The 21,010-nt window shown below is 49.0% G+C and overlaps 2 protein-coding genes across 2 annotated transcripts in view; both read right to left on the bottom strand.

Moving 5' to 3' along the window:
• Positions 1 to 10,334, bottom strand: part of LOC308676088 (transmembrane channel-like protein 7) — a 30,299-nt gene extending 19,965 nt beyond the window's left edge. The window contains exons 1-5 of the mRNA XM_081341812.1: positions 10,292 to 10,334; positions 6,853 to 7,062; positions 3,766 to 3,985; positions 2,227 to 2,375; positions 1,973 to 2,134 (exon numbers count right to left, since the gene is read on the bottom strand). Of these exons, the coding sequence (XP_081197938.1) occupies positions 1,973 to 2,134; positions 2,227 to 2,375; positions 3,766 to 3,985; positions 6,853 to 6,904 (583 nt within the window). The 5' untranslated portion in view covers positions 6,905 to 7,062; positions 10,292 to 10,334. The remainder of the gene's footprint in view (positions 1 to 1,972; positions 2,135 to 2,226; positions 2,376 to 3,765; positions 3,986 to 6,852; positions 7,063 to 10,291) is intronic.
• LOC308676089 (lysophospholipid acyltransferase 7-like) overlaps positions 8,698 to 21,010 on the bottom strand; it is a 33,908-nt gene continuing 21,595 nt past the window's right edge. Inside the window, exon 8 of the mRNA XM_081341813.1 lies at positions 8,698 to 10,487. Coding sequence (XP_081197939.1) covers positions 10,121 to 10,487 — 367 coding nt within the window. The 3' untranslated portion in view covers positions 8,698 to 10,120. The remainder of the gene's footprint in view (positions 10,488 to 21,010) is intronic.

Raw genomic sequence — 21,010 nt, forward strand, 5'->3', positions numbered from 1 at the left:
AGGTAATGTTAGTCTTTGACCTTAACGGTTTTAGGGTAATTACTCCTTTAGATGGCAATGCACTTCATTTCCTATCTCAAATTGTCTTATAAACCCATCCCAGCTCTTTGAAAAGCAGGGGGTAATTATCTAATTCGCTTCAAAATGTAGTAACTAATGCTTTATTGATTGACTGATCGAAGGAGGGATGTTTTAAACATTTGTGTGCTGTTCCTCAAAATTGAGTTTATTTACTTTCAGATGTGGTAAATGTACATTTCTTATTACTTATACAAGAGTACCCAGTGTATCTGCTCTATAGGTCTTCCCTGGAAGCATCACAAATATATTTTATCGATGAGAGCTCAAATGGCAAGCAGAAATTCAATCAGATTCTCTCTCCTTGAAATGCACTGTGATTAAAGCTATGTCTTATACTGATTAGCCTTTCACAGCCAGTAAATGTTGGGCAGGGTTGGTCTTCAGGGTTTAGTGACCTTGATGTAGACAACAGATTTCTGACATTTTGCCAGCAACTGTGGCTGGCATTTTCAAAAGCAAGGTGGTCTGCTACGCCTGTTGAATTTCTGCCTCCGCCGCAAGGCATAATAGAACCATGGGGTTGGAAAAATACCTTGAAGTCCAGCCCAAAGCAGGAATCCTCAGATCATCCCAGACAAATGGGTGTTTAATCTTTGTTTGAAAACCTCCAGTGATGGACTCCAAGAGGTAGGCTATTACACGGCTTAATAACTCTCACAGTTGGGAAATTCCTGCCTATTTCAAGTTTGCCTTACTCTCTGTAAAGCTTCCACCCATTAGTTCTTGTTCTAGTTTTAGGTATTACATAGAATAAATCTATATCTTTTTCCCTATGATAGCACTTCAAGTACTGGAAGATTTTACGTGTCTTTTCTTAAGCTTCTTTCTTTAGAGTTCCAACCTCAATTCTTGTAGTTCATCTTAAAATTCAATCTCCAAGACCCTCACTATTTTTGAGAGTGTTCCGTACTTCTTTTTCAGCACTGTGGGCTGCATCAACAAAGGAATAAGGTGGAGATCATAGGAAGTGATTTAAACATTCAATGCTGCGCTGGTTGTACCATATCTGGAATACTGACCAGTGCAGCATAAAGTGGAACCATCACATCCCATAATTTTTGGCAGCTGCAGCCCACTGCTGGCTCATCTTTAATCCGTGGTCTAGGATGCCCAGATCCAAATAACTTATCCCATACCTGTACATCTGATTTTTCCTACCTAAATGCAGGACCTACAATTTTTGCCACCAAACTGAATTTTGTTACAAAGAGGCTGGATTTTCAAGACTACCAAGACCCTTTCGAAACTTGAGTCCATCCTCTTAGGTGTGTCCAATCCTATCTCAGCTTTGTGCTGAACATCTTTCTGCCCTTTGACTAGGTCTGTGGTGGCGAACCTATGTCACGCGTGCCACAGGTGGCACCCAGAACCCTCTCTATGGGCACACGCACCATCATCCCAATCCTAGGCCTTCAGCTGGGTTTTATAAAACCTTTTTGCTTTAGGCCTCCGCCGCCGTGTGCAAAAAAAAAGGTTCAATCAATCAATTTCAACTTCTCACGGGAAAAAAAATGTTCTCGCAAAGTTGGAACTGATTGATTGAACTTTTTAGTCCCACCCAGTCTGCCGTTACCACCGCAGCCATGGCTACCCACTGCAGCCACACCCACCCAATGGGCCACGCCCACCTGGCACCTGACAATACATAAGTGTGTTTTGGGTTGCTGTTTGGGTACTCAGTCACTAAAGGTTTCGCCATCACTGGACTAGGTGAGTTTTTTTAAATGTCGAAAAGCAGTGGACCTTGTAGGGGGGCATGTTTGATATTGTATTTTTTCAGGGTGAGCCATTGAAAGGCCATTCTCGATTGCACTGGCATACTAATAAATCAAATACATTCTACATTGAGGGCTCAAAACCCATGATCTGGTGCCGTGGGTCACTCACTCACCCAAACTACTGTTTGCTTGACTTGTCCAGTTGAGTTGTAGAGCTTCAAAGGCAGCATTTGGAGCAATCACGAATCCCACCACCAGCAAGGAAGCAGCAAAATTCAACAGGACTAAGAAACGCAAGAAGTTGAAATAGGATTGGATCCCTGTTCCAAAATGGCCTTTGGAGACAGAATACAAATAGTCATAAGGCAAGCTCAAACTCCTAAGACATTGTTCTCTCCAAAATAGTCCTTCAGTGCCTTGCCCGTACCTTCGATGTGGTGCAGAGTGCCTCGCCACAACCCAGCAGAGGAGACGGCTATGCTTGCCTGACTCTGGAGACGGCGCAGGGTTTTTGACTTCTCCCTGCGCCAAAGTTGCCAACCACTGAGCTGCTTGACCGCCTCCTTCTGCAGCATCCTTGAAGCAAAGGACGGTTAAATGAGAAGCTAAGATAACTGCAATTAGATACATTAGTTACAGTGTGTAGCATTGCTTCCCTTTCCTCCCTCCCCCCCCATTGTGTCCAACCCCACAGGTTTTATGAAACCTTCCATCAACATGGAGAAATCTAATCCACGGTTAGGGCTCCTAATTGCTTTGAACAAGATATTATTCAATAGGGCTGCATTTCACTTAGAAACAACTGTCCTTTCCTACATCATCTCCCCCCCCCGCCCCAGCTAGGACTACATCCGTGGTGGTGAACCTATGGCATGCGTGCCACAGGTGGCACGCGGAGTCCTCTCTGTGGGCACGCACGCCATCGCCCCAGTCCTAGGCCTTCAGCTGTTTTTTATAAAACCTTTTCACTTTAGGCCTCTGCCGCCATGTGCAAAAAAAAAGGTTCAATCAATCAATCAATTTCATCTTCTCACAGGAAAAAAACAGATCTCGCAAAGTTGGAATTCATTGATTGAACTTTTTAGTCCCACCCAGTTTGCGGTTACCACCGCAGCCACGCCAACCCAATGGGCCACACCCTCCCAGCACCTGACATAAGTTGGTTTTAGGTTGCAGTTTGGGCACTCGGTTTCTAAAAGGCTTGCCATCCCTGGACTACATCATTGGATCTCTTCCCAAATGTTCTGGATTCCCAACTGTTGTGACTCAGGGCCAGCCGGTGGGTGCGGCAGCCGGCTCAGATGTATCGGATGACTCAGATGAGGGGGAGGAGGGAGACGAACCGGCTGATGATGGCTTGGAGGCTTCGCAGAGCCCTCAACCGGGGCCCTCTTCTCAGCTGCGTGAGCCCGATAGTGCGGAGGATGATGACCCACAGCTGGCCCTGTTCAAGGACGCCCGACGCAGGAGGCAGTCGAGCAGGAACAAACAAAGAAAGGCTGTGGGACTCCTCCGGAGGAGGCACAGGGAGACCACGCCCTGAACTCTAAATAAAAGGAGTGTTTGGGGAGGGGCTGGTTGCTGAAAGCAACCCTTCCGCTTGAGGATTCAAGTTCTTGTGTTTTTGTTCTGTTGTCTTGCTTGTGAATTAAACTTGGCAGACGCTTTGCAGCCCCAGACGCTCTCCAGTCTCTACTGCTTGAACAGGGGTTTGTCTTATTACAAGGCCGGTAGTTGGCTGGTTCAGAACACCAACTGCCTTTGTTCTATTCCACAAGAGTCTCCAGAAAAGATGGAGCCCAATTAAGGATGCTTCTCTTGAGAGGGTGCCCTTCAGTCGCAAAGCCCGTAATTAGCACTCATTGTGCTCTCTGAGGACATGGAGCTGGGAATGTCATTTTAATTGCACACTTTTCAACGTTCTCCTCCTCAAGAGTCTCTCGGCAAGAATCAAGAGCTTTGCTACCTGAGCTTGCGTTTCTCCTCCAGGCAGAGAGGCATCTCCTTAAGAAGCCTGCTGTCTTCCCCTTCTTCTTCCAGCAATCCATGGGGGTCCTCTGTGGGCACCGACACCCCTTCCCAAGCTGCTTCCCAAGCTGCTGCCTTTTTGCCACGAAAACGTAGTGTCTGATTGCTTGGTAGCTGGAGAAAGAGAGATGGGGAGACCTGGTGGCCCCCATCAGACCCTGCCAACAGGATCCGGAATAAGACATTAGTCCAGAGCAAGTCATCCTGAGCAGTTCATATGCACTCAGAAAGCTGAATATAAACTACAATTGTTTGTTGAAATTGAGATTGATTAAGTGTGCACCTATAGGCTGTTCCACCAAGTTTACATGGCAAGCAGAATCAACATTTATCCTTATGGTTATTACACGGCATTCACCGTGCTACGTGAGGCACCTTTTAATTGTTGTATCCTTCTATGCTGGCTGGGGGGGACTGGGAGTTGAAGTTTACACCTCTTAAAGTTGCCAAGGTTGAGAAAACCTGTTTGTATTTCATATGTTTCAGATAACTAACTGGCATATAACTTTAATGCTGCCATAACAAAGAATCCCACACATTGGATCCAATACCAAGGATACTTGTTCTCATCATAGTCTAGATCAGGGGTAGGCAACCTTGGCTCTTTTATGACTCCTGGACTTCAACTCCCAGAATTTCTGAGCCAGCATGGCTCAGCTTGGAAACCTCTCCCTTTCCCCTCAGCGCGGCTGGCTCAGGAATTCTGGGAGTTGAAGTCCATGCGTCATAAAAGAGCCAAGGTTGCCTACTCCTGGTCTAGATAATAGGAATTCAGGACTTTGAGGCTATTTCCTGCACAGATGAATATTAAGAACTATCAAGAAGGCCATGAGGTAGATTCACTATTTGGCCTGGCAATATACACTGAACCTTATATCAGGAAAATACAAGTATATTGCCTATTGATCTCTGCCCTTTGACATTTTTGTCCATGAAAATTTACTGAAAGTTCTATAAAGTCATAGTGAGCTGCATTTGTTGAGTGCTTTGTTTGCAGCCTATCCTACCATGGAGGAAATCTTGAGACTGTGATAAATTTCCTGTCATTCTCAAAAATGTACAAAACAATCTGATCTTTTAAAGTTCATGGGTTGATTCAACATAGCCAATATCTCAGGGGCTGCCACAAAGAAGAGGGAGTCAAGCTATTCTCCAAAGTGCCTGAAGGCAGGACAAGAAGCAACGGATGGAAACTAATCAAGGAGAGAAGCAACCTAGAACTAAGGAGAAATTTCCTGACTGTTAGAACAATTAATCAGTGGAACAACCTGCCTTCAGAAGTGGTGAATGCTCCAACACTGCAAGTTTTTAAGAAGAGACTGGACAGCCATTAGTCTGAAATGGTATACGGTTTCCTGCCTGAGCAGGGGGTTGGACTAGATGACCTCCAAGGTCCCTTCCAACTTTATTATTATTATTATTATTATTATTATTATTATTATTATTATTATTATTATTATTATTATTATTATTATTATTATTATTATATCATCATTATCATCATCTACGAATGAGAGCAAATTGAAATATAACTTATTGCTGATTGTCACATTTTCAGAAGTTTAAGGGCTCCAGAACTGTTGGTTAGCTAGATTAATCACTGGTCAATTTTTAAATAAATATGTACAATTACCATAGGAGTCAACATGGTGCCTATGAATAATAAATTGGTATTTCTAAAATGTTATTTTACTTTCAAAAAATTAAGTAGAAAGGTGTCCTAGAGTAAAACAAGTTGCCACTCCCTATTTTTATTCACAAAAACATCCTTGAAGTCTAGGTGGGTATCCCAAACATTCTTAAAAAACCAAATAGTTGCAGGTGACTGGTTTTTGTCTTGTACATACATAATATCCCTTCCCCATGTTCTGAAGATTGGGGTTGCTTTATTTGTAAGAACACCCACAAACTTCACTGTTAATTTCAAATACATTCATTGGTCAAAAGAGTTAGGCAAACCCAATTCACAGAGAAGCACTTCATTTCCATTTTAAAACGCATTTCACTTGGGAGATCAATTTAAGCAAATCAGATAGAGCCTAAAGCTTATTAAGGCCTTCTTCATAATTATACAGTCACAGAATGACCCAACCAAAGGAATTCATCTCAGGGTAGGCTAGATTGAATGGAGGGAAGTAATCCATCTGATTTGAAAGAAAATTAATATGTCGTTTAAATTTCAAATAAATAAATAATAAAATATTCTTCTTCTTTCTCTAGGTGCCACTTTGAATCTCCTGAAGAAACTTGTAAGGCCGCCATTTTTTTTCTTCTCTAAATGCTCCCATTGTTGTTCCTTTTTTTCACTTCCATTTGGATTCCTCTAAGCAGGACTGGCAACTTACAGCCTCAATTCAATAATATTATTGAATAATACGGAATATTTTTTTCTGTAATTTTCAGAGCCTCTTCTAACCGTGGTGTCAAATTATAATACTGTACAGCAAGTGCCAGGCGTAGGCAACCTTGTTTCATTTCTTAATAATGAAATAATGAAAAAAGAAACAAACCTGTAACGTACACCCCAAAGAGAGTGCAAAAAAAAAAAACCAACTCATCAAAAGATTATTCTGAAACCCTGAAAGGTTTTGTGTCTTGACTTTGTCATGGTGCTTTACCATCCTATCCTTGCCCCCTTCTGTTGCAAGTTAAGTGTGGCTGCTGATTACTCAGAGTGTTAAATTTGCCCTTCAGTTATTATAATGTGCTTGGGTATGCTACACATTCTAGAAAATGTCCAGATAAGAGGGATCAGACATCCGATAGTCAAACTTTCCCAAGCAAGTTTCCCCAGATTAATAAAAAGTCGCTCCGAAACAATATTTGCATCAGAACTCTTCACATTTTTATCAAAATCAGAGAACAATCACTTCTTAGTATTCTGTCTGCAGACAGCGTAATAATTCAAGATCAGAGGAGGTAGCGTTGCAGGTGAAGGAATTTTGCTAAGGAAAAAGAAAATGCTGGAGATTTTTGGTTAACGGCTATCCCCAGATCAAAACGGCAAAAGAACGTGGCCAATTACCTCTTTCGTCTTCTCGGCTCCTTAAACTGCTTTCCATGAAATTTTCTTCCATGTCTGCAAATTATCCAGCCATATCATTCAATGCATTTCTTGTTGTGAACAGACTGAACAAGGAACAAGGAAGTAGAATAGAAGGCTGGGCATGGATTAATGCTTCTTCCAGGCAATATGCCCCAACGTCGTAACCAGGCAACCAATATCTTAAGAGTCCTGCAAACATGCATAGTTATAAAGCTTTCACTTTAACGCATTTCTTTTGAAAAGTATAGCTGCAGCTTCAGAAATGAAAGTATGAACAAGCGTTTGAAGTAGGGATTTTTGGAAATTCAGTTGTCACACGTGGTGTGCAGTTTCAATCTAGCCATCCCTCTTATGAATATATTTTCTTTCTCTTTTTCATGCTGCTCACATTCTTGAGTCCAGAAAGAAACATTGGGCTATGGGGATTGTGTGTTAAGCAGCCCAGAGGCTTTGATAAGAAAAAAATTAAATATCCTTCAAAATATTGCACATATCCTGATATCACCCTATCACCCTATGACCAGCCAGATGGAAAATCAGATAAATTCAGCTTCCTAAAGAAGTGGTTCTGCCAGCTTTCAGGAGAAGAAAGGTTGACGTGAACACAAAAAAGCCAATGCAGTCCTAGGCTACATGAACCGAGGGTTACTACCACTTTATACTGCCTTGGTAAGACCACACCTGGAATACTGCATCCAGTTTTGGTCACTGTGATGCCAAAAAGATGTTGATACTCCAGAACAGGGGTAGGCAACCTTGCCTCTTTTATGACTCGTGGACTTCAACTCCCAGAATTCCTGAGCCAGCATAGCATAGCATAGCATAGCATAGCACAGCACAGCACAGCACAGCACAGCACAGCACAGCACAGCACAGCACAGCACAGCTGGCTCAGAAATTCTGGGAGTTGAAGTCCACGAGTCATAAAAGAGCCAAGGTTGCCTACCCCTGCTCTAGAATAAATGCAGAGAAGAGCAACAAGGATGATTAGGGGAGTGGAGGCTAAAACATAAGGTTTTTGAGATCATAACAGCTTTTGAACATATATATCATCATTGATCAAGTGTGAATCGATATCACACAAAACAAGAACATACATAATGTTCTTTTCTGCTACTGTTTCTCATAATAGGGCATACAGTAGGTGGTTTATTATCATTTCAATCATTAGAATATTTTATAAAATCATACCACAGGAAAAAATCATTATTTTCTTTTACTGGTTTCAATATATATGCTAATTTTTGGTTAAGTGACAAGAAGAGTATACTATTGTACCTTTTTTTTTTCTTAAGTGCTCCTATTAGACCCATGACTACTTATTACAAATCCAGTAATTATTAATAAAAGACTGTGGTTTTTTACGTATTTGTATTCGTATCAGAAAATAATGACAAAAATCTCCGATGTTTTCAGTAGTACGAGTAAGTATGAGTATATCCCAATATGGGCATGCCATCTGTGATTGCATATGCTGCATTGGTTACAAATGGCTTCTGGCTACAACTCTGCCATCCTAAAGATCCAGCAACATTGGCATGCTCTGGGTCCCATAAGTGTCATCTTATGGAAACTAGGAATTGTGCTGTTTCTGCTCTACAAAACACTTTCTCCCCAAGATCTGGCTGGCCCAGACCCTGCTGGCTTTTAAGAACACTCTGAAAACCTGATTCTTCCTTCAGGCAGTGGAATGGAATGGTACACGAACCTTTTATAATTATGTGAGATCTGCAGTCTTCTTTTCAAACTTTTAAATAGCTACCCAAAGTTGCTTGGCAAATGGATAGCCCTAACAAAGTGAGTGAGTGAACACAGAAAATACAGTATTAAGTTAGCCCTCAACTTACAGTCATTCATTTAATGACCATTTGAAGTTATGTCAGTGAATGAGTGAACAAATACTTCTCCGCCCTGCATTTTTTTAATAAATACAAAATGAGACTGTATTGGCGGGAAAGAAAAAGGACCAGCTGATATAAAAAGTTTTTTATGTAAATTCTGTTTCGTTTGAATAAAGTTGAAATTGAAGAACAGGAGTAAGAGTTGACTTTCAGTGTTATATTGCGATGATGATAACAGTGGCAAAATGCAGTTGTTCATTCTGTTTTTATTGCATCCATAGATGCAGCCATCCGGTGGCTCTGTGTAAGGTCTTTTTGGATGAACCTATAGATGGAAAGGCTTTATTTAGCTTCTGGTCACCTCCCTGTATGTTGCAACAATCCAAACAAGAGTTATCCAAGGCAGGGGTCCCCAGTGCCTGGTCTGTGGACCAGTATCGGTCTGTGGCATGCCAGCAACTGGGCCGCACAAACAAGCAAAGCACCATCTGCTGGATGCAGGCAGCACACAAAACCATATCGCAGAAAAAAACCTTTCTCCACAGAACCGGTCCCTGGTGCCCAAAAGGTTGGGGACCTCTGATCCAAGGTATCAGTAATGATGAGTAGCACCCCGACCCCCTAATCCAGAAAAAACTGCAATTGGTACACAGGATGAAGGATCTTCCAAAAAAGAGCCAGCCCATGTTCTTCAAGAAGGAGTTGAAAGTCTTAGTAGGACCCCCAAATGGTGCAAAGAGCCTAGGAGAATATTTGGCCTTCCAAGAACCATATATAATTTTCATGTATTAAAGCTATATTGAATAAATCTATATACTGTATAAACCCTATATAGAAAATCCGTTACCAATTGGGAGCAACTTTGCTAAAAACACTATTTTACATAAAGGTTTACCACTACAGGAAGTCCTTGACTTACAAATAAGCCAGATGCTCATTAGGTGAGCCTGATTTTATGATCTCTTTTGCCGTGGTCGTTAAGTGAACCATGCAGTCATGAAGCGAATACCACTTCCCTCAAAATTTGATCACTCGACTGGGGGAACGCTGCGTAAATGCAAGAACAGATTATAAATCACTTTTTTCAGTGCTGACATAATTTCAAACAGTCATTAAATGAATGGCTGTAAGTCAAGGACTACCTACATCTTAATACTGTATTTTTTTTATTGCAGCCACCATCTATTTTGACCTTCTGTTATTAAAGGCACCATGAGTTTAAGCTGAACCGCTTTAAGGTACAATCTGAAATTTGGAACACCCCATCCTCCTTCGTAATGATACATAGCAAACTCCTCTTTGAGGCCATTTTGAACCTATACACAATGACCCCCTTTAGTTATTGCCAATCCAAGCAACAGATTAGCTTTCCCACTGATTATTTAAGACAAAGGAATACAGTCTTCTCATTCCCGCTTCTGGTCATCTTTGCCCTTTGGGGAATCCCGATTCCTCAGGGCCCCCATTGCTTTCCCAGCCACAAAGAAACTCAAAGCCCCCACATGAACACAATAATACACTGAGTTCCAATAGCGAATGGTACCCTCAAAGCTACGCAAGAGGAAACCCACACACACATAGTCATATGCCCTCATCTTCAGGAACCAGTGTGTACTGTTAACACAAGCACGGCTAGAGGGAGAGAGATGCCTCAACAACCCATCCTCCATGGCCCCCTCAGCTGCTAGGCACAATGGGATGGTATAGAAACTGAGGTGATAGCCGGGGCGGAGTCCATGCCAGTAGGCTGAGATAGCCATAGTCCAGGCAGACCTAGGAAGAAAAAGGTCTTGTCAATCCTACAATCTTTTTCTCATGCCAATTCAAGCATCCATTTATCTCAGAATCCTTCCAATGTCCCATGATCATTTCTAACACTGTCATGGCTGTTGTTAAATCTAGCTCAGCCTTTCCCAACTTACAAAGCTATTGGACTTCATCACCTAGAAGCCTCCAGCCAACGCTCTAAAACTCTTCAGGTTGACTTTAATGATATGGGGATTGAAAATGAACCTAAGGTAGGAGAAGAAGTGGCAGAGCCTGCGGGAGGAGTCAAAAGAGGAATTAGCCTAGACCAGGGGTAGGCAACCTTGGCTCTTTTATGACTCGTGGACTTCAACTCCCAGAATTCCTAAGCCAGCCATGTTGGCTCAGGAATTCTGGGAGTTGAAGTCCACGAGTCATAAAGGAGCCAAGGTTGCCTACCCCTGGCCTAGTCTCTTTACGTTCCCATAAGCGGACTAAGCCCAACCCAGCTTAAATTCCGTTAACCCTTATGTTATGTACTGGGCTCTTGTGATACACCATATGAGTTGCTGGAGCAGCTAACGGCTCTCCAGCAACCCAGACTAACTGTCTCCTGTCCTGCAATTGGCTAGCCCCAGGCGGCAATGGTTGGTTCAAACCTATTGGCTGCCGCCTAGGGGCTAGACTATATATTGCGGCTGGTTGCAGCACTTGCTTCAGTACAGTTCCAGCAAGAAATAAAAGTATGAGTTATCCTGTACTCAGCCTCGCATCGTCATTCCTGCACCAAGAACCCACTATTTAACAGTGGCTACGAAGGTGGGATCCTGCTTCGCTGATTAAGAGCTGAAGTCCACGTTGTCCCAACGTTGTCCCAATCAGGGTTAAACCTTGCAGGGTCCCCTTTGTTTTAAAACATAAAATTGATTCCGAAATTGATAAGCTTGTAGAACACGGCGTGTTACAGCCTATTGATGGGGGGGAGTGGGAAACTCCTATTGTCACTCCACATAAAGCCAACGGGGAAATTCACATTTGTGCTGACTATAAATGGACATTAAATAAGGCCCTAAAGGAGGCACTCAAGCGCATTGTCACAGGTGACTGGCATCACAGATTGGCAGATTTCTTACTCTGCCAGCATTCTACGCCCTGCACGGCCACAGGTAAAAGTCCTGCAGAACTACGTTGGGGAAGGCGTTTGATTACTAAACTGGACAGGTTGCATCCAGACTGTTGTGATTCAGGGTCAGCCTGTGGGTTCGGCAGTTGGGTCGGATGACTCGGATGACTCAGACGAGGGGGAGGAGGGGGGTGTTGAAGACGAACTTGCTGATGATGGCTTGGAGGCTCCGCAGAGCCCCCAGCCAGGCCCCTCTTACTTGGTGGAGACCCAGCTGTGTGAGCCCGACAGTGTGGATGAAGATGACCCACAGCTGGCCCTGTTCAAGGACGCCCGACGCAGGAGGCAGTCAAGTAGGAGCAAGCAGAGAAAGGCTGTGGGACTTCTCGGAAGGAGGCAAAGAGAGGCCACGCCCTGAACTCTTATAAAGGGAGTGTTTGGGGGAGGGCTGGTTTGCTGAAAGCAACCGCTCCGATAGAGGATCAAAGCTCCGGTACCTTGTTTCATGTTTTGTTGTTTGTTTAATAAATTTGGCAGACGTTTTCCAGCCTCTGCCGTTTGTACAGGGGTTGCCTTTCTGCAAGGCCGGTAGCAGGCTGGTACAGAACAGTTTGCTTTCAGCCACCCACCCCTTACTAATATTATGGAGCAGCTACGTGCCGAGAATGCCCAGCTCACCCAGCAACTCACTTTGCTGGCAGCTCAGGTGGCTCAACTGCAAGCTCAGGTTCATGCTGCACCCCCACCCAGGAGAAAATGCCAAGTTGCAATGCCGGATAAATTTACAGGTACTCCAGAACTGTTTCCTGCTTTCCTGGGACAATGCCAGCTCTTTATCAGCGTGAGAGCAGCTGATTTCCCCACTGACCGGGATAAGGTGGGGTTTGTGTTAAGCCTTCTTTCGGGTGATGCAGCTCGTTGGGGCACGCCTCTGCTGGCTCAACCTAGCCCATTGTTGGACAACTTTGTGGGGTTTTGTGACCATTTGCGTCTGATGTACGAGGACCCTATTAAGACGCAGACTGCCACTCGACGTCTGAAAGCTCTGAGGCAGGGTCAACGCCCCCTACAGGGCTATATCAGCGATTTCCGGCTGCTTAGCCAGGATTCCGCCTGGAATGAGGCTGCGCTCGTGGATGCCTTCCAGGATGGATTGTCGGAGGAGATGTTGGATGAGCTGGCCCGTGTGGATATTCCCTCAGACCTGAATGGGCTGATCCATCTCTGCCTGCGGATCGATGCTCGGTTGCAGCAGCGAAGGAGTCGCCGTGCCACCCCACAGACCCCTGCCGCCCCTGTTGTGCGTGAGCCCCCAGTTCAAAGGGAGGAGCCAATGGAGCTGGGTGCCGCCAGGTCTCGTCTATCGGTGACTGAAATGAACAGGCGACGATCGGGGGGGTTGTATTTTTACTGTGGGGACCCTGGACATTTGGCTGCTTTTTGCCCAAAGAAGCGACAGCGGGCATCAGTGACCGAGCCTGCCCCGAGAAAGTCCCCTACTTTTCTGTCGGGAAACGCCCCGAGCCCGATCTAGACGGTGTGATAGATCGGGCGTCCCACAACAACACTGAGCGACGTCTTTCCGATGCTGCCTGTGGACCTCCACGGCATTTGATTTTGGAGGCACGTCTGATCCTTCCTGGCAAGCCAGAGGGGATTCCAGTCCATGCCTTAATTGACTCTGGGGCCACCACAAATTTTATGGACTCAGCATTTGTGGCCAAATGGGCTGTTCCCCAGTGCCCGGTGGATCCGCCCATGTTAGTGGAGACTATCGATGGTCGAGTGCTCCTGTCTGGGCCTATTACGGCCGCCACGCAACCATTATGTATGGCCATCAGTTCCCATGTGGAGGCCATCCAGTTCTATATCACCTCAGATCTGCACTTCCCCGTGGTCTTGGGACTGGCGTGGCTCCGGGCGCATGACCCACAGATCTATTGGTCACAGAACTTGGTCACCTTCCCAAGTTTGCAGTGCGTGGACCACTCCCGCCATATCTGTGCCGGCCAGGTGGAGGGTTCCCCAGGGGTTTCCTTGCCTCCCGAACTGTCCGACTTTGCTGATGTGTTCAGCGAGTCAGAGGCGGATCAATTACCCCCGCACAGGCCCTATGACTGCCCCATTGATTTAGTCCCTGATGCGCCTCTCCCAGTGGGGCGTTTGTACTCCATGTCGGAGCCCGAGTTGGCTGCATTGCGGGACTTTCTGGAGAAGAATTTGGCTCGCGGTTTCATCCGGCCCTCGTCCTCGCCAGTGTCTGCACCCGTGCTCTTCGTCAAAAAGAAGTCGGGCGAATTACGGCTTTGCTGCGACTACCGGAAACTCAACGCCATCACGGTGCGCAACCGTTACCCGCTGCCCCTCATCCCCGAGCTCTTGGACCGACTCCGGGAGGCTAAGATCTTCACGAAACTGGACCTGCGTGGAGCTTACAACCTCGTCAGGGTTCGGCCGGGTGATGAGTGGAAGACGGCGTTTGGTACTCGCTATGGACATTTTGAGTATACGGTGATGCCGTTTGGCCTGACCAACGCCCCCGCTGTGTTTCAGCATTTCATGAATGACATTTTCCGGGATTTGTTGGACCAGTTTGTCGTGATCTACTTGGACGACATCCTGATCTACTCCCCGTCGCGTGAGGTGCACCATCAGCATCTCCGTCAGGTCCTGCAGCGACTCCGAGAACATCGGCTGTTTGCCAAGTTGGAGAAGTGCCAGTTCTACCGGGTGACCATCGATTTCCTGGGTCACCGCATTTCTCCTGAGGGCATCGCCATGGAGCCGAGTAAGGTTGAGTCTTTGCAGAGTTGGCAACCCCCGCGTCGCGTGAAGGATGTTCAGCGACTTCTTGGATTTGCCAACTATTACCGAACTTTCATCCCTGGGTTTGCTGCCTTGACAGCCCCCCTCACCCGGCTCCTGCAGAAGAAGACTCGGTTCCAGTGGAACGCACCAGAACAACAGGCTTTCCAGACTTTGAAGGAAGCCTTCATGAAGGAGCCCATCTTGAAGCATCCTGACCCGCAACGGCCGTTTGTCGTGGAGGCGGACGCCTCCGACATTGCCATTGGGGCAGTGTTACTCCAGGCAACGACGCCCAGCGGTACCCTTTTCCCTTGCGCATATCATTCACGAAAACTGAACCCTTCGGAGCGCAATTATACAATCTGGGAGAAGGAGCTGCTGGCCATCAAAGCGGCGTTCGAGGCCTGGAGGCATCATCTGGAGGGAGCGCGGCATCAAATCGAGGTCCGGACGGACCATAAGAATCTGGAAAGCCTGCAGACCGCTCGGAATTTGAACCAACGCCAGATCCGGTGGTCTCTTTTCTTTGCGAGGTTTGACTTCCGGGTTCGGTACATACCTAGCGGGCACAATCAAAGAGCGGATGCTCTGTCCAGGAAGCCCGAATATTCCCGAGTGGAAGACAAGCTTCTGCCCAGGACAGTGATCCCCGTCGAGTCTTTTGCTGTGGTACGGGAGCCGGTTGATATACGGGCTCGGATCCGGGAGGCACAGCAGCAGGAGGTGTGGGTGGCTCAGCGGAAGGAGGAGGTGGGGCCAGATTCTCCTTGGACGGTCACGGATGGACTCTTGTATTATCGTGACCGGCTCTACGTTCCGGGAGGGCCACTCAGGGGACTCATCCTCAGCCAGTGTCACGATAACCCGGCAGCGGGGCATTTTGGCCTGTTCAAGACCCTGAACCTGGTCTCCCGTACCTTCTGGTGGCCCCGAGTCCGACACGACGTCCAGTCCTATGTCACCTCCTGCATCCCATGCAGGCAGGCCAAGTCAGCAACAGGGGCCCCGCCTGGATTACTGCAGCCCTTGCCAACACCCAAAAGACCCTGGGGGGCTGTGTCCATGGACTTTCTGACGGATTTACCCCCATCCTCTGGTTTCACGACAGTGTATGTGGTGGTGGACATGCTGACCAAGATGGCGCACTTCATCCCCTGTCGCGGCTTACCGTCAGCCCGCGCCACTAGTCGTATGTTCATTCAGCAGGTGTATCGGCTGCACGGCCTCCCTGATAGAGTCGTCTCCGATAGGGGGGCCCAGTTTACAGCCCGCTTCTGGCAGGAGTTGATGCATGCGTTGGATATCAAGATTTGCCTCTCGTCCGCGCATCATCCTCAAACTGACGGGGGAACCGAGAAGGTCATCGGTATCCTGGAACAATATCTGCGCTGCTACGTCAATCTGCAGCAGAACAATTGGGTGGACTATCTGGCCATAGCTGAGTTTGCATTTAACAATTCGCAGCACACCTCCACACAGATGACACCGTTCTTGGCCAATGTGGGTTATCACCCCCGATTTTTCCCCCTTTCTCCCGTGGAACGACTTCATGGCAGAGTTACAGGCGATCCATCGATTGGTGCGACGTCAGTTAGAGAAGGCCAAGGCCGATTACAAAAGGTTTGCTGATCGGTCAAGACGGGATACGCCTCCACTATCGGTGGGGGATCGGGTCTGGTTGTCCACCAGGAACCTACCGTCAACACGGCCGGTGAGAAAGTTAGATCACCGATATTTAGGACCGTTCCCAGTCGAGGCTGTCATCAATCCGGTCGCCTATCGCTTAACTCTGCCACGTTCCCTGCGCATGCACCCAGTCTTTCATCGGTCTCTGTTGGTCCCCGAGCAACCGGCTTGTCCACTCCGCCGGGCGGAACCTCCCCCATCAGGACCTCGTGATGGAAGCAGCACCCCCGAGTACGAGGTCGCCAGCATCAGGGATTCCCGTTGGCTGAAAGGTCGTTTCCAGTACCTGATCGAGTGGAAAGGTTACGGACCAGAGGACTTCACCTGGGAAGACGCGACCGCCGTTCATGCCCCTGCGTTGGTGTTGTGACTCAGGGCCAGCCTGTGGGTCCGACAGCCGGCTCCGATGTATCGGATGACTCAGATGTGGGGGAGGAGGGAAACGAACCGGCTGATGATGATTTGGAGGCTTTGCAGAGTCCTCAGCCGGGGACCTCTTCTCAGCTGCGTGAGCCCGAGAGTGCGGAGGAAGATGACCCACAGCTGGCCCTGTTCAAGGACGCCCGACGCAGGAGGCAGTCGAGCAGGAACAAACAAAGAAAGGCTGTGAGACTCCTCGGGAGGAGGCACAGGGAGACCACGCCCTGAGCTCTCTATAAAAGGAGTGTTTGGGGAGGGGCTGGTTGCTGAAAGCAACTTTTCCGCTTGAGAAGACAAGCTCTTGTGTTTTTGTTAACTGCGTAATTAAATCTTGGCAGATGCCTTTTAGCCTTGGAAGCTCTCCAGTCTCTTCTTCTTAAATAGGGGTTTGCCTTTACAAGGCCAGAAGAGGGCTGGTTCAGAACAGTTTGCTTTCAGCCCCCACCCCTTATTACTACGATGGAGCAGCTTCTTGCCGAGAATGCCCAGCTCACTCAGCAACTTACTTTGCTGGCAGCTCAGGTGGCTCAACTGCAAGCTCAGGTACATGCTGCACCCCCACCCAGGAGGAAATGTCAGATAGCTATGCCGGATAAATTTGCTGGTAATCCAGAACTGTTTCCTGCCTTCCTGGGACAATGCCAGCTTTTTATCAGCGTGAGAGCAGTTGATTTCCCCACTGACCGAGATAAGGTGGGATTCGTGTTGAGCCTTCTGTCGGGAGATGCAGCTCGTTGGGGCACGCCTCTGTTGGCACAGCCTAGCCCTTTGTTGGATAACTTTGGGGGGTTTTGTGACCATATGCGCCTCATGTACGAGGACCCGATTAAGGCGCAGACTGCCACCCGACGCCTGAAAGTTTTGAGGCAGGGTCAGCGCCCTCTACAGGCCTATATCAGCGATTTCCGGCTGCTTAGCCAGGATTCCGCCTGGAATGAGGCTGCGCTCGTGGATGCCTTTCAGGATGGCTTGTCAGAGGAGATGTTGGATGAGCTGGCCCGCGTGGACATTCCCTCAGATCTGAATGGGCTGATCCATCTTTGTCTGCGGATCGATGCCCGGTTGCAGCAGCGAAAGAGTCGCCGTGCCACCCCACAGACCCCTGCCGCCCCTGTTGTGCGTGAGCCCCCAGTCCAGAGGGAGGAGCCAATGGAGCTGGGTGCCGCCAGGTCCCGTCTATCGGTGACGGAAATGGACAGACGACGATCGGAGGGGTTGTGTTTTTACTGTGGGGACCCTGGACATTTGGCTGCTTCTTGTCCAAAGAAGCGTCAGCGGGCATCAGTGACCAAGCCGGCCCTGAGAAAGTCCCCTGCTTTGCTGTCGGGAAACGGCCCGAGCCCGATCTAGACGGTGTGAAAGATCGGGCGACCCACAACGACCACGCCGAGCGATGCCGTTCCGACGGTGCCTGTGAACCTTCACGGCATTTGATTTTGGAGGCACGTCTGATCCTTCCTGGCAAGCCAGAGGGGATTCCGGTCCATGCCTTAATTGACTCTGGGGCTACCACTAACTTTATGGATTCGGCCTTTGTGGCCAAATGGGCTGTTCCCCAGTGTCCAGTGGATCCGCCCATGCTTGTGGAGACCATCGATGGTCGAGTGCTCCTGTCCGGGCCTATTACGGCCGCCACGCAACCCGTGTGTATGGCCATCAGTACCCATGTGGAGGCCATTCAGTTCTACGTCACTTCGGAACTGCACTTCCCCGTGGTCTTGGGACTGGCGTGGCTCCGGGCGCATGATCCACAGATCTATTGGTCTCAGAACTTGGTCACCTTCCCAAGTTTGCAGTGCGTGGACCACACCCGCCATATCTGTGCCGGCCAGGTGGAGGGTTCCCCAGGGGTTTCCTTGCCTCCCGAACTGTCCGACTTTGCTGACGTGTTCAGCGAGTCAGAGGCGGACCAATTACCCCCGCACAGGCCCTACGACTGCTCCATTGACCTAGTCCCTGATGCGCCTCTCCCAGTGGGGCGTTTGTACTCCATGTCGGAGCCCGAGTTGGCTGCATTGCGGGACTTCCTGACAAAGAACTTGGCTCGTGGTTTCATCCGGCCCTCGTCCTCGCCAGTGTCTGCGCCCGTGCTCTTCGTCAAAAAGAAGTCGGGCGAGTTACGACTTTGCTGTGACTACCGGAAACTCAACGCTATCACGGTGCGTAACCGCTACCCGCTGCCCCTCATCCCCGAGCTCTTGGACCGACTCCGGGAGGCTAAGATCTTCACGAAACTGGACCTGCGTGGAGCTTACAACCTCGTCAGGGTTCGGCCGGGTGATGAGTGGAAGACGGCGTTTGGTACTCGCTATGGACATTTCGAGTACACGGTGATGCCGTTTGGCCTGACCAACGTCCCCCGCTGTGTTTCAGCATTTTATGAACGACATCTTTCGAGATCTGTTGGACCAGTTTGTTGTGATTTACCTGGACGACATCCTGATTTACTCCCCGTCGCGTGAAGCGCATCATCAGCATCTCCGTCAGGTCCTGCAGCGCCTCCGGAAACATCGGCTGTTTGCCAAGTTGGAGAAGTGCCAGTTCTACCAGGTGACCATTGATTTCTTGGGCCACCGCATTTCTCCTGAGGGCATCGCCATGGAACCGAGTAAAGTTGAGTCGTTGCAGAGTTGGCAACCCCCGCGTCGCGTGAAGGATGTTCAGCGACTTCTTGGATTTGCCAACTACTATCGGACATTCATCCCTGGCTTTGCTGCCTTGACAGCCCCCCTCACCCGGGTCCTGCAGAAGAAGACTCGGTTCCAGTGGAACGCCCCCGAACAACAGGCGTTCCAAGCTTTGAAGGACGCCTTCATGAAGGAGCCCATCTTGAAGCATCCTGACCCGCAACGGCCGTTTGTCGTGGAGGCGGACGCCTCCGACATTGCCATTGGGGCCGTGTTACTCCAGGCAGCGACGCCCAACGGTACCCTTTTCCCTTGCGCGTATCACTCTCGGAAATTGAATCCCTCGGAGCGCAACTATACCATCTGGGAGAAGGAGCTGCTGGCCATCAAGGCGGCGTTCGAGGCTTGGAGGCATCATCTGGAGGGGGCGCGGCATCAAATCGAGGTCCGGACGGACCACAAGAATCTGGAAAGCCTGCAGACCGCTCGGAATTTGAACCAACGCCAGATCCGGTGGTCCCTCTTCTTTGCGAGGTTTGACTTCCGGGTGCGGTACATACCAAGCGGGCACAACCAGAGAGCGGATGCTCTGTCCAGGAAGCCCGAGTACACCCGAGTGGAAGACAAGCTTCCGCCCAGGACAGTGATCCCCGTCGAGTCTTTTGCTGCGGTGCGGGAGCCGGTGGATATACGGGCTCGGATCCGGGAGGCGCAGCAGCAGGAGGCGTGGGTGGCTCAGCGGAAGGAAGAGGTGGGGCCAGATTCGCCTTGGTCGGTCACGGATGGACTCCTGTATTATCGTGACCGGCTCTATGTTCCAGGAGGGCCACTCAGGGGACTCGTCCTCAGCCAATGTCATGATAACCCGGCTGCGGGGCATTTTGGCCTGTTCAAGACTCTGAACCTGGTCTCCCGTACATTCTGGTGGCCCCGAGTCCGACACGATGTCCAGTCTTATGTCACCTCCTGCGTCCCATGCAGGCAGGCCAAGTCAGCGACAGGGGCCCCGCCTGGTTTACTGCAACCTTTGCCAACGCCCAAGAGACCCTGGGGGGCTGTGTCCATGGACTTTCTGACGGATCTACCCCCATCCTCCGGCTTCACGACAGTGTTTGTGGTGGTGGACATGTTGACCAAGATGGCGCACTTCATCCCCTGTCGCGGCTTACCGTCAGCTCGCGCCACTAGTCGCATGTTCATCCAACAGGTGTTCCGGCTGCACGGCCTTCCCGATAGAGTCGTCTCCGATAGGGGGGCCCAGTTTACAGCCCGCTTCTGGCAGGAGTTGATGCGGGCGTTGGACATTAAGGTTTGCCTCTCGTCCGCGCATCATCCTCAGACCGACGGGGGTACCGAGAAGGTCATCGGCATCTTAGAGCAGTATCTGCGCTGCTACGTTAACCTGCAGCAGGACAATTGGGTGGACTATTTGGCCATAGCCGAGTTTGCCTTTAACAACTCGCAGCACACCTCCACGCAGATGACACCGTTCTTGGCCAACGTGGGTTATCACCCCCGGTTTTTCCCCCTTTCTCCCGTGGACTCACCGGAGCCGGCAGCGAACGAATTCATGGCGGAGTTACAGGCGATCCATCGGTTGGTGCGACGGCAGCTGGAGAAGGCCAAGGCCGACTACAAGAGGTTCGCCGATCGGTCGAGAAGGGATACGCCTCCATTATCGGTGGGGGATCGGGTCTGGCTGTCCACCAGGAACCTACCATCCACTCGGCCGGCGAGGAAGCTGGACCACCGTTACCTTGGACCGTTCCCAGTCGAGGCCGTCATCAACCCGGTCGCCTATCGTTTAACTCTGCCACGTTCCCTGCGCGTGCACCCCGTCTTCCATCGGTCCTTGTTGGTCCCCGAACAACCGGCTTGTCCACTTC

Source organism: Vipera berus, assembly GCF_964194415.1.
Source record: "Vipera berus genome assembly, chromosome: W".
NCBI lineage: Eukaryota > Metazoa > Chordata > Lepidosauria > Squamata > Viperidae > Vipera > Vipera berus.